Source organism: Xiphophorus couchianus, chromosome 12, assembly GCF_001444195.1.
Source record: "Xiphophorus couchianus chromosome 12, X_couchianus-1.0, whole genome shotgun sequence".
Classification (NCBI taxonomy): Eukaryota; Metazoa; Chordata; class Actinopteri; order Cyprinodontiformes; family Poeciliidae; genus Xiphophorus; species Xiphophorus couchianus.
In genome coordinates, this window is record NC_040239.1 from 3,919,671 (window position 1) to 3,933,474 (window position 13,804).

The following is a 13,804-nucleotide window of genomic DNA, read 5'->3' on the forward strand; positions in this document are numbered from 1 at the left end:
TATCCTAAAACTACGGTGGCCGACGGGTGCAAATGCGCAGCAAGCAGCAAAGCGTTGCAAACTACGGAAGAGGATTAGGGCCACCGGGGGGAAAAAAAACTGTTCTGAAAAAAACCCAGAACTGTTTTATTTTTTTTTCCGGTGGCCCTAATCCTCTTCCGTACTTCCGTAGCAAACACATGAATGATGCAAACTCCAAAACAAATGCAACAGAGAAACAATACAAATAAAAAAAAATCTGGCAGTCAGAAAATTGAAGCAAAAACCTATAATCAACAAAACAAATGTACACAAAAAAAGTGCTGCAGTCACATAAAAATAAAGGCAAAAGGGATAACTACAAAAACAACAATTATGAAAAGCTGCAAAACTGATGCACTCCAGTCCACTAGGGGGAGTGAGCCAGCTCTTCAGTAAAAACAAGATGCCCAGAAAAAAGTTGGCGGAAGAAAAAAGGTGCGTCATTTACTGCTCTTTTTCGGCCTTTTGCAAATCGTCCTGATCCTCTAAAAATGACCCTACTCTCAACAAGTAAGCAATAATTTTTTATTTTAATATTATTGAACTTATTTTACTGTGTGTGTCATGGGTGGACAAGTCGGGTAATTTCTCCACTGGCTTGGGGAAATTGTAAGGCAAGCTTATGTTTACGGTCATGGATGGCTGTAAATTTGACCATCCAGCCACCTTTTAGAGACTTTACCGAGCTCCACATGAGTATCAATAACACCTAGATATCACTAAACCCATAAATGTCTCCTGAAGGATATTTCCACATTCATTCGTCAATCTGTAATTGCAAGCATGTGATCATTTCTTTGAATAAAATATGACCTTCACATATCAAAATTAATTCAATCGGTTTTTACATTTTTAAAAACCCATCATTTCAAAGTTTTTTTATTTTATTTTTAAATTACTCCATTTGAATTCAGATAAACAATAACACCCCAGTGAGGTTGTAGGCTCCTCGTGTATTGAGATCTGAGGATAAGAGTAAGTTTTGATTAATTTTATGACCCAACCAGGCCATTTGAGCTGTTCATAGGTTCATGTTTCAGGTCTGCATGTTCATTAATGCCAAACCACTCAGATCTGAGCCACTACTGACTGGACAAAGCACCATGTTTACCTTCCTTTATGTGAAATGTAAAAGTCAACAGGGGGAAACTTTTTTTTTAACACTGCATTGTTGAGGAAAAGGAAAACTTGGTGTTGACAGACCTCATTTACAAAACAACAAAAAAACATCGACAGATGTGAAACTTGCATAATTTTATTCATTTCTTTGAATGCTTTGGAAGAAGGGTGGGAACTTTTTGTAGGGAGACCTTTTAAACAGTTCATCACACTTTGTTTCATATCAGTAGTGACATATATGTCCATCAGCGACTAGAACGACCATCAGTGCTCCCCAGCTTCAGTTCTCCTTCTCCAAGCCACACCGTTACAAGATATGCAACATCCAGTAAATAAATATATGCATGGTAAAGTCTTTTCCATATACAAATATATTTTGTGAAGCTTATTGTACAAGCATTAATTTTTTTTAATCTAACATTTACAAGATACTTTGAGCAGTAAGGATGAACAAGCTCTTAAAAACAGATTAAATGCTGCCCTGTTTTTCTTTATTTGTTTACTAAGTGCTGCATAAAAACCTCTTCAGCCTCGCTCTGCAGCATGCACCCGATTGCTTCTGCAGACTAAGGAGGAGCACTTTGAAAATGTGTCAGTACAAATTACAAAAAATTAGACAATCTGCAAAATAAACGTCTCTTAATATCAAAATAGTGAAATATTAATTTAAAAAATAAACTCTGCTGGTGATCATAGCTATGAAAACAAGCACTACAGTGCCCCTTTGCAGGCTAACCAATTTGTACCACATAAATACCCCCAGCTGCTTGTTGTACATCATCAAGCGAAGTCGGTTATCTGAATGACCGAGTCGCTCCAAATTAAGTCAAAGAAGATGAAATTCACCCTTTCAAGACTGGAAGGCTTTAAACAGTGAGATATATACAAAAAATGTACAAGAATGTAAAAAATAAAGACGTTTTCTGTTGTATTTAAGGCTGTCTGAGCTGAATAAATATTTGTTTTTTTTCACCGTATCAATATGAACTGTAAACTTGATTAAACAACAAACCCCTGAATAATTAATGTCAAATCTTAACTGAATTATTCTAGCATGTAATCCACAAAATTAGGTCGGATCTCCTTGGTGAATAAAGTTAATTCTTTTTTGGTATTATTGATTTTAAAAAACCTCATCAACCACTTTATGCTAAAGTCGACTTTTAGCATAAAAAGATAAACTTCAGGCTCTGACTATGGGCTTAGAAGCACAAAGATCAAAGCTGTGCATAAAAGATAGACACTAACTGCGGAATTATTGATTTATGGTGCAATACCAATGATGGCCACTAGTCCGTTCAAAGAACTCATCAGATCTTAACTAAAATTCTTCCCGGGAATTTCTGTGACATCAAAAAGAATATTAGTATTTTTGTATATGTATATATTTTTTTCATTTTTGGCATTAAAACATTTTCCAACTATTGTCCAGCTACCGTCACCGCTTACTCTGGAAAAACAAAAAGCAAGATCATGGTGATCACCTCTCATAAAGGCTCCAGGTTCCTTCATGGGAAACTAAACTAAAACCTGTGTAATCCATCCATCCATCCATTTTCTGTTCACCCTTGTCCCTAATGGGGTCGGGAGGGTTGCTGGTGCCTATCTCCAGCTACGTTCCGGGCGAGAGGCGGGGTACACCCTGGACAGGTCGCCAGTCTGTCGCAGAGCACCTGTGTAATGTTTTTTTCTTTTTCTTTTTATAACAACAGTCAGCATAAAACAAATGATATGTAAAGCAAAACCGATTTAGAGGAGCCCTGCATATTGACAGAATACTAATTTTGTTGAGAAAAAAACATCCACTAAGGCACTTTATAAAGCTTATTCTTAATAAACATTCTAAATTATAGCAAGGACAACATGTACAGTTTAGGATACAGAAAATAGCTGGATTACAATGTGTGAAAGCAAACAAATATTTTGAGTCTGATATTAGGTGTTAGGGAATTATTATTATTTGTGATTTATTTTTATCTAAGAAAGGTTTGAAACATCTTAGTAAGAATTAGGTAAATTATTTAATTCCAGAGGAGTTTTTTTTTCTTCATTTGCTGTTTCCCCTTAAAAAGTTTTTTTTTTATTTTTTAAAGTGGGGTTCTGTTCAGAGTCTATGTGTCATAAATATCTTGTGTGCAGCTTACAGTTTTCATTTTGTTGAAATTGAGAGCAGTTGTCTGGCTAACAGCTAGGCAGCAATAACGCTAAAACAACTCTAGATTCAAAATTACATGTACTGCTTTTAAATCTTTGCACCATTATTGCATTTGCATTAAAAATTTGACATTTTTTCTAAAATATAATTCATTCACAGTATGTAACATGTTTGTTGTAATTTAACAGGGCAGAAGTTGTGTGTTCCTCTTAAACAGAATGCTAATCTTTAATCCAAGTAAAGATGCTAAGAGAGGAATATATTGCAGGTAAGATATTTACTACTCATAAACTGTCAATAGAACACCACTTTTAAAAATCTGAACTAATTTCTGAAGTTCAGAATGACTTCTCTCATTCTGAAGTAATTCATCTCCTGAAAGCTCCGATTAATATAAAATACAGACAAAATGTAGCTTACTCTCCTGCATGAATCTTAAAAAAAAAACTTAGTGGAGCCGTAATCTGAACACAAACATGTAAATCTACTGTCTATACGTCACAACTCTGGCTTTGGAACCTAATATAATCCCCTATAGCAGCCAAGCCCATAATTATGCAAAATTCTCTGTTATAGCGAATAACACAGTGATAGTACAGACATAAATACATACACAGAGTTACAAATACCATGCAAGTGCGAGCAGAGGTGGCTTTTTAAGGATAAAGAGAAGTTCATGCGATGAAAGAGAGAATGATGAGGGAACACCTTCCTTCGGCCCACAGCTGTCAGCTCCAGCTGAGTCGGTTTTCCTTAATGATTCATATTTTCCCCTCAGTTTCTGTCTCTGTTGGTGTGATTTGTTCTACCCTGCTGTCACCCAACGGATCACAGATGAGAAATATGCAGATAAAGAGTCGGTCAGCTCTGGGGCGTGCTAATGTCATCCATTTCTTCCCTTGAGCTGACCAGTGTCCTCCTCGCCTGGAACAACAGGTGGCGCTCTCCTCCAGTGCAAACGGGAAGCTGTGCTCAGTGGATGTTTAGTTTCAGGTTGCAGGGTGTTTGTTTCTGTGTGACACGTGGTGCAGACAGGAAGCGGAACTATCGGCAGGCGCAGGAGTCGACGGTCATGTTGGGGTAGACTTTCAGCACCACGTTCTTGTCCTCATCGAAGAAGAGGATGCTGAGGGAGGACATCTTCTCTGGGACGCAGCACGGCTCGGGGATGCCGGGTACGACTCCCACGGCCCGAACAATGCTCTGGATGGTGGCGTGATTCGAGGGCTTCAGAGTCTGAAGGGAAAAAAGACACAAAAACAGAACTAAGATTCTGCAGCCTTAGCTTTAGGTGCTAACGCCAACTGCAACAACTCTCATGTTTTTCTGCTAAATATCATTGTGGCATTGAGATTATCGAGGTTCTCATCTGTTTCTTCACCGCTATCTTTAGGTCCCACTACAGCAATTTAGCCAAGGCTGAGGTCTGGACTTTGATTGGAATATTCTGTTGTAAACGTTTGGGACCAGTAGCTGCTTTTCCATTACAAATGTGCACAAAACTTTGTCAATATTCTACTAAGGTCTAAAATTTCACAATTGCTGTGTTTCAATTAAATAAGAAATGCAATTAAAAAGTATAAGTAATTATAAACCATTCCACGCCATCATCCCCCAACTACTTCCTGTCATCTTCTTCGTGGTTAGCGCTGCAAGCAGTAACATCTAGTTGTTGATCATATGACTTGTGTAATGCAAGAAAAAATATTTCCTTTGCGGTTTTACAAAATAAGCCAATTTTGATACTGACAGTCTGGTAGACTTGTTCAAAATTGCAGCATTTGTTAAATTTTCAGCTGGCGCAGTTCACTTTCACAAGGCACTGTGTCAAATGGTTCACAGCCTTTTAGCAACCTGTTTCCCTCCTCGCCCCAGTGGCGCTGCACCAAGAACCACTGACAGAAACGACAAAAAACTCTGAAGAAGACACTGAGCACAACTTCCTTCTTTGCAAAATGTAACCGAAGATTTAGCGGTTGTAGGATTTCTCTTTTGTCTTTGGCAACACACCACGAGCCATTTCTTCCGCTAACGTTAACTCGTGTGCTTGTTTTGGTGGTATTCACCCAGAATGCCCTGTGCTGTAGTTCACTTCCTGCTTTTGGAGCGGTTTCCGGTCTGCTTGGTGTTCTCATAGACATTTGAACCGCACCATAGTCAACCAAACCCAGAGCTAGGTTTGTAGGCAGACCAGAGTTTATTTTTTTGGTCCCATCAGAGTTCGATTAGCACCGACAGCTCCCCAAACAAAGCGGACTTTCTAGAAAAGCTAACTAGAGTTTGATTAAAGTAGACTGAACAGGGCTGGTGGGAATGCACACAAAATGAGCCTGGTACATTTATGTTTGAACACATCTCAGACCCCAGAAAACTCCAGCCCAGTAGGTGGCAGTAATGTAGCATCAACCAAACTATTTGAATTGCAAAATGTTCTAATAAATTGTTATTTAATAACTAAAAGCCACAATTTGAGCCTTACCTTTACATTATTTATCAGAGAACATATTGGGTTCTCTGCAGAAATGAGAATCGGCGACAAGATGAGAACAATGTGTTAATCCTGAGAAAAAACTGAGACTGAAGATGCTAAAATTATCTTTGTTTTTTTTAAAGGGCTTTTGAGATGAGTTTGGATTGCATTCAATCCAAACTCAAACATTTAAACGGATCAAACTGGAATTGGATTACTCAGAACTGAACAGACTTTAAAATTGAGTTTAACATTTCATTCGTGAAAACACAGATGTACAGTATATGGCAGCGTGTTTTTTTAATGATTTTGTTTTATATCTCTTGATACATTCGATCTAACATGGACAGAATTGTTCTACACCAATTACAACTCCCTAAAGCTTCCTTCTGCTGCAACTTTTCCTTCTTAAATCTCGTGCATTAAGTGAGTTAAGTGAGGATTTTTACTTTTTAGGATTCTTTCTTTTTCCTACTATCATAAATGAACTAATGGCACCTTGGTTTTATCAATAAAGTATTACATTATTGTGTTTAACCAACAGACTGGAAGCCAAGGTGACAGCTGAGGTCTAGCTACTTTTATTACATAAACTCAACTATTTGGAAAAATAAATAAATAAAAAAATAGGAAAATGCCCAGCAGGGGAGCTTGAACTTGTGTTTTTGCTGTGTCTAAGTTTCTTGTTTTGTTTTTACTCTGTTCTTGACCAGCCACCTGAGCGCCTGAAAGCTGACTTTAAATGCCTGACAGTTCACACACCTGATTAGTAGCTCCAGGGCTCGCGCTTCCTTCACGTCACAAAAGAAAGCAGCTTTTAATAGAAACTATTTAGTAGCTTCTGACAAAGGAGGTGGATCATCACAGGCTCCTCTGCCTGAGCAGAAAAGCTGCAGGAGAGGGAGGCGGCTGCCTTCAGGGGCCAGAGCCTGACTGCTGGGACTAATTACATCCCACTACAAAGGCTTGCGACTCCACTCTAATGAATTAAATAGATGGAGCTGCAGCATTCCGGCCATGTTTAGAATACCTGTGATGTTATCTTTTCACCGGGAGCCAAACTTTAACATTGTCCTCTAATTGTTTTTTTTTTCCCCCACTAAAGGTAAAGGTGTAAAAAATATAGCTGAGGTCAGCCACCTGCTGTGAGGTTTTCTTCATTGATCTGCAACTTGACCTGCGTTTCCCACATGCCCTGTGCATTAGGACGTTACTTTGAACTAACCATTTTTTATTAAATTACATCGTTATACTGTTGATGCTAATCTTCAAAGGCTTTCTGATCTTTCTGCAAAGTAGAGTAGAAACCGAAGAGGATCCAGTGGCTGTGAGCAGTTTATCCCGGCAGTTGAAGATTAAAGCTCGTAAAGTTTGGGATTATCATCCATAATGTAAGACAGACACACTTCTGACTTTAATGTTGCTAAGGTTAATACAACGCAGAGCCTAACAGCATCGGCTAACAAAGACTGATGGATGCACTGATAGCTGAACGCAGCCGACTCTGTTTACCTGATGTCCACAGAGAGCGTCTGTGTATGTTTTTAATCTTCTCTTACAGTATGAGACCCCACTAATGGGTCCTGGACTTCTTCAGCGCATCTTTTCGGATCACCTGTTGACACAGATTTGCATTTGGAGTAAAAATGCAATCAGTGGCCACTTTATTAGGTACGCCTGTTCAACAGTGCTGTATTACGTTTGGGATGAGGATACCATCTGGTTTTCCTGACGAAACAGAAAGGCAAGATCACTGAGATAACCAGACATTCCCTAACAACTCTACAGAGCATCCCACGGTTCTGGGTCTCATCCAACATGGAGGAGACATTTAACCTGACCCTGAACCTCCTCAACCAATTTACTTACTCAAATATACTTTACCCACTCACCACCAACCTGAAGGGAGCAACAATGATAGTCTTAGATTTCGAAGATCTGACTCATTGTGCAATTTTACACTGTGCTGTAAACCACTTCGTTGATTTCAAGAAGCGAACACAACAATATCATCTGCAAAAGGAAAGATGAAACCGTGTGGATCCCCCAAATCAGACATTGTCCTCTCTATGCTTACGCCATGGGATGTCAAAGGACTTTAGCTTAACGTATAGAAGAGGTTTGCTTGTTTTAGGGTTTTCACACCTGATAGTCCGGTAGCCCCGGTTAGATTGGGGACCAGAACCATTTGTTTCATTTTCAGCAGCTGCGGTTTGGTTTCACACTGCACTGTGAAAAACAATCCAAACCCTTTGAAAAACCTGTTCCCCTCCTCACCTGTGGTGGCGCTGTACCAAGAACCACTGGAGGAATTGACACTGAAACCTATGAAGAAGATTTGCACATCCAGCCCGGTACCACCCCTATTGCTGGAACCTTAAGAGCTGTGGTTCAAATCGGACCGCCAGACCGGGCCGATTTGGAGTTAGCTGCTGATTGGTTCATTGGCTGCGGGGGCGGGACAAAGATCAGATCTCTGGATCAGAGGAGCACTAGACTTTCTCGATGGCTGTCATTTGAATATGCTGCATCAATAAATTCCCGTCATAATCTATTCTTACCCTACACTGGGTTTACAATCGCCTCTTCAGCCAAAGATTTTAATGGTAAATGTAAATAACATTTCTCCAATTGAACCGATCAGAAGTTGGCAAGACTGTGAAGGAGGGGATTTCCGCATCTGGCGTCTCTTCAGCTGGGAAATCCCGCCTGCCGCAGGGGTAGTTCAGCTGGCCGGGAGTCCAGCTCAGAGGCGACATTCAGATGAGATTTTTTTTTTGTTAAATGTAAAGCTGAGGTAAATGTTTCCTTTTGCTTCCTCGCTCATCAGTGCATACAGAAAAAGCGGGGCGGGAGATCCAAGAAGAAAACTGTTCTGCGGTCGCTGGGGAGATCACCTGGGTAGCTTTAGCAATAATTCGATTTACCTGACGTATCCTGCTCAATGCAAAACGACCAGAGCCATAGCACCAATAGGACCGGGTCGAACGGAGCCGGACTGGGCCAGGCCGGACCCTGCAGTGCAAAAAGGGCTCTAGAGTCTTGCTTTTGTTTTGGTAGTATTTACCCAGAATGCTCTGCGTTATAATCCACTTCCTGCTTTTGGAGTGGTCTCCAGTCTGCTTGGTGTTCACATGCTTAAGAACCGCACCAGAGTTCAGGTCAACCGAGCTGAGACCGAAGATTTAGATTATAATTGACGTATTTGGTGTGCTGTTTCTTAGATATTAAGTGTTGTTTTAGCTTGAGCACAAAGAAGACGATTAAGGCCACTGAAAAAAAGGATTTTTGTCACAATATTCTGACTTTTTTTTCTCAAAATGTTGAGTTTTTTTTCCACAGAATCGAAACTTTTGATTTCAGAAAATTTAAGTCAGAATTCTTTGGGTTTTTTTCTGTGCCCTTTATCCTCTTACATATGAGCAACATTAAAATATCATCCTATTGCAATTATCCTCATCCAACTTTAGTGGTTTCATTCTTTTTCGACATTGAACACATACAATTTGGAGGTCTGAAGCTTCTTTTTGTTTTGCAAAACGAAATGTGAAATATTTGTTTTCTCACCTTTGGCATTGGGAACTGGCAGGATCCCGAACAATAGAAGGCATCAAAAGACTTTGGCGATATAATCCATTCGCTCCACCCGATGTCCGCAAAGTCCACCTTGAGGTACCTTCGAGCGCAGTTCCTCGGCTCATTCCACTGCTTCTTTCGCGCCTTTTTGATGGTCTGCTCGTCAAACTGCAGGAGGGGATTCTTGGGTCGCTGATTCTTACGGACCTTTTTCCGTGGCCGCCGGGGCTGCTTGTTTTCTATCGGCTCGTACGGACTCGTCTCGTCCCATCCTCTCGTCTCGTACGGATACTCGGGTCCAGGAAGTTCGTTGTTTTGCAAAGGGAGAAGAACATTCGCTGACCGCTTGTGTCTGGAGCGCAGCTGTCGTTCTTGCTCAGTGTTGTTGCGCTCTCTCAGCTTTTGGAGGCTGTGTGAAATGGAGCCCTCTCCTCCCAGTGAGTGGTGTCTCTGGAGAGTGGCTACCACGCTTTCAGGCTCTGAGATGGCAGAGTCGTTGGCGTAAACCAGGATATAGGGCGAACGGTCGGACAGGAGCTTCTTCCACCGTTGCGGACCTTGTGAGGCGACGTCAATCCCAATGAGCAACTCGTCGTGATGTTTGGCCTGATTGACCACGCGGGTTATGTCCCTCCACTGCCACGAAATGAAGTCCCTGTAGAGGGTGGACACATTTATCCGAAAGTGTCCCAGACTCCTCATCTTGTTGTCCACGGAAGCAAAGCTCCAGATGACCATGTGGATGTGGCTGTGTCTCCGGGGACCGTGGCGGGCGCAGTGTTTGGGCGTGAAGCAGCGCTGGGTGTTGTTCTGAAGGTCTCCGATGTAGTAATGAAGAGTTGCCGACAGAACATCCTCAGACTGGGTGAGGGAGGTGAGGTTAAAAACCTGCAGCTGCTTGTTGTTTATTGTACCTGTAAACAGTGAGGAGTAACAGTTACACAATGTAAAACTGTTGTGCATATAGTGTGGATAAATAACTTCAGCTGGGTGATCACATATGTACGACAGTGTATTAGGGCCATTGTAGACAGAAAAAAGAAGCAAACATCCACCATAAAACTCAGAAATTTTGAGATCCGTTTTAGAAATTTTCTAGAAAAGACGTTGAAATTTGAAAAGTTGAAAATGAATAAAATTTGTAATAAAATTGTTACACGTTGCTGAAAACAAAGTGTATGATTCTGTTTCAACAATTTTTATTTATTCTGATTGAAAGTTACAAATACAGGTAATTGTAAAACTTTCAAATTGTTTAAAACAGGATTTTAAACATCGATCACAGATAAATAGATGCTTGATGCACTGTCACCGTCTGCAGATGGCTTCCGACTGGTACTCTGGCTGTGGAAAACCCCACCACATTTTTTTTTAGAACCAGCAGAGAACCACCTGTAGCCGCCAGTTTAGCACTGAAACCACTATGCTGGAAAACCCCTAAAAATATCCTCCTGCTTGCCCAGCTGGGAGTTGTTACTTGTTTGTCCTTATAAAGTGCCTCAAGATGACATTTGTTCTAATTTGGCCATCTGGACTTAATTGAAGTATAGATGAGTTACACCTTTTTTTTTCTTCAGAACTGTGAAGACATCTTAACATTTGCATAATTTGAGCCAGATTCTAAGGAGATTGTGCTGTCAGATTTGGATGGTTAACGACAGGATGCATTTGTGAAACCTAAGCATAACGTAGATGTTTAGTTTAGAAAATAATGACAACGTAAACAACTACTGCGTATTAAACAGATAAGCCATCTGACGTTTTAGTTCTAAAAGGTGGGAACATTCACACATGAACTGTTTCTGCGCTGAGTATCCATTAGCTTGTTTCCCCAATGAGAATTTTGCTGTTTTCGCTAAACTAAGACAAATTTGACTGCTATTTACTTCTGGTAACATATTGACTACTTTTACCTAACCAACATAACCGCGAATCTGAATAGAACCTAAATATGTTTAAAACTAAAACAAAGCTTTGCTGTGTTTGCACAAGAAGAGAGCCACATTTTTCACCTCACCAAGTTGACTAATAGTATGAGGCGAACTTGTTACACAGAAATGAGGTGAATTCATATGCAGCAATCAGACGACAGGAGGCAGTAGTTTACAATCTTATCGCAGCTGATCGCCTTCAGCAGCGCCTGCATCAAGTTGATAACCCAGAGTCTGCGCGTACATTTACGCGCAGACGTATTTAAAGTGGATGATCTTAAAGGTCAAAGTGAAATAAAAGCCGCTGAAAAACATGTCTGGAGTGGAAACTCCTGTTCTGCTGCGACACAGAGAGGCTGAGCAGCTTCCCGGTCCTGACCCGAGGGGAAGATCTATTTACAGTATCTGAAAGTGAATTGTCAAGATAATGGGGAAAAAATGTGACGCTAAACGACGTCGAACGTCATGAAACAGTCAGATTTCAGTCCGTTTCCGTCTGAAGGAAGTGGTAACAGGTTGATCACATCAGAAGGAGTGGATCAACAGGTGGATTTTTGTCAAGCTCCATAAATAAGAAAATAAAGAGGATAAAGTTGATTAATTTATACTATTTAACCAAGAACAGAACATTGTTTGCCTTTTTGTTTGTTTGAACGAAGTGGATTTTCAAAAATAAATAGTAAATTTACGCAGATTTTGCGGACACTGCGCAGTAAAGTGTCAAACAGGACGTTATCAGATCAACTTCAAAATTGTGATGGCAACACTAACACATTAAGAAATAAGCGGATCGTTTCTGTGCTTCATGGCACAGTGCGTAATATCCTAGATACGTACCCCAGTGCGCTTTGAAGCTGCGAACCGTGTTGCCGTCCCTGAAGGGAAACCCGGCCCGGTTGTACTTGTCGTAAAGCATCTGCATGTGCTCAGTCATTGTATCCTGCAAATGCGCGTCCCGGTCATCCGTGGCGGCGTACTTTTTATCCACCGAGTGCGTAAAATCCACCTTTAACCTCTCGGGGAAACTGTCCGTTTTCAACATCGCGCAGAATCCAGCGCACAGATAACTCCATCCATAAAGCACGACGAGCACGAACCGAGAGTAGAGAGCCATGGCTGAGGCAAAGTCAGGAGAGAAGTGGGAAAAACAACAGCTGTGGACAAACTATCACAGCCAGACGTGTGTCCTATCTTTTTAAAAGGCAAACCATCAACTGGGGAGTCCAAAATTGTCTATCATCACCACGTCTTCCAAGTTTTCTAAGTTCTTTAGATATGTTGTATACAAACAACAGTCAATAGAATTAAAACTGCTCCAGCGCACAACAGAGGGTGTGATAAAACAGATGCGGGAAATCTGCGGCTCTGCAGAAAACACTCCTGGTCTCAGCTCTGCAGCACTCAACCGTCCCCCCGTCTCAGCTTTCATTGAAGGTAAAGCATGTTGTGCTTAGTATTATAGGGCTTGAGGGACCAGCTGGGTATTCCTCACACACACACACACACACCTCCCCACACACACACAGAGGGAGGGAAAGGAGAGAAAGAGAGTTTCCTGCCCAGGATACTTTTACGCACATTTAGCCTGGGGACAAATTATCTCGTTATCGAGAGCAGAAGGAAGCCTGTGTTATCGGCTGATTTGAAGTGAGAGATAAAGATAAAAATGAAATTCCACTAAAGGACATTCCATCCATTTATTGGACAGATTTCATCACCTGAACTGCTGCTACGGAGCAGCAGCGCCGTGCGTAATTTCTGCTGCGCAGAGCTGTGCGTCTGGGCAGCGCTGCAGAATGAAGCGGCTTACCGTGGGCATTAAAGGCTTTCTTCCCTGCTTTGTTTGGGTCAGTGCGGTTAAGCACATACATCCTGTACCATCGCGGCCTGATCCGGATGCTCTACACCTCCCTGCCTCCCGCAAAACAGCCCATCAGGAGGGGTTCAAACACCCCACCCAGCCGCTCCTCTTTCAGGAGCACTCGGGAGGAAATGATTGGGCCTTTGGACATTTGATGGTAATAATATTAGCATGCTATGTCCTTCAAAGCTCTGCGGTGGTGGGCTGGATGATTAACTCTACTATCAAGGTGGAAACAGACAGGAACGATTCATAAGCCTCCCATCTGCCTGTTTTCTTCTTCAGTGTATTTCCTAATTAATGTTAATTTTTCAGGCCATTGTGTTTGTTGTTTAGCTTCAATACAGTCAAATTTAGTTTAATTACAAACTCCTCTGCCTTTTCACTTCATTTTCCCCATGAGAGCAGCATTTTTGAGAAAATGAGAAATACGTTTTATTCACACTTCCCTAAATTTTAGTGTTGCTAAGATAACAAGCAACATCATGACGCCTCCATCACCATGCATGTCTATTCAGATACCTGTGAACTGGATGCAGAATATATATTTATTTGAATTTGTTGTTGAACTGTTGAAACACAACTTAATGTATCTGAAAGACTGAACTGAAAATGGATTTGAAAAATATGGTGAACTCCTAAAACACAGATAAACATGAGTATTAGCTTAT

At 41.0% G+C, this 13,804-nt stretch overlaps 1 protein-coding gene across 1 annotated transcript; it reads right to left on the reverse strand.

The window, feature by feature from the left end:
• Positions 1-1,260: 1,260 nt before the first annotated feature.
• bmp3 (bone morphogenetic protein 3) lies at positions 1,261-12,745 on the reverse strand. The gene is made up of 4 exons (XM_028034478.1): positions 12,110-12,745; positions 9,333-10,255; positions 2,814-4,531; positions 1,261-2,670 (listed from the first exon to the last, which is right to left on the reverse strand). The coding sequence occupies exons 1-3, from the start codon at positions 12,384-12,386 to the stop codon at positions 4,340-4,342; spliced, it is 1,392 nt and encodes a 463-aa protein (XP_027890279.1). The 5' UTR covers positions 12,387-12,745; the 3' UTR covers positions 1,261-2,670; positions 2,814-4,339.
• Positions 12,746-13,804: the final 1,059 nt, after the last annotated feature.

What these genes read in the sequence shown, in the direction of transcription:
- bmp3 (XM_028034478.1), bottom strand. Translation starts at nt 12,386, where the DNA reads ATGGCTCTCTACTCTCGGTTCGTGCTCGTCGTGCTTTATGGATGGAGT. An exon ending in CAGCTTCAAAGCGCACTGGG is followed by an intron (nt 10,256 to 12,109) that starts GTACGTATCTAG and finishes CACTGTTTACAG; the next exon opens with GTACAATAAACAACAAGCAG. An exon ending in GCCAGTTCCCAATGCCAAAG is followed by an intron (nt 4,532 to 9,332) that starts GTGAGAAAACAA and finishes TTTTCCCTTCAG; the next exon opens with ACTCTGAAGCCCTCGAATCA.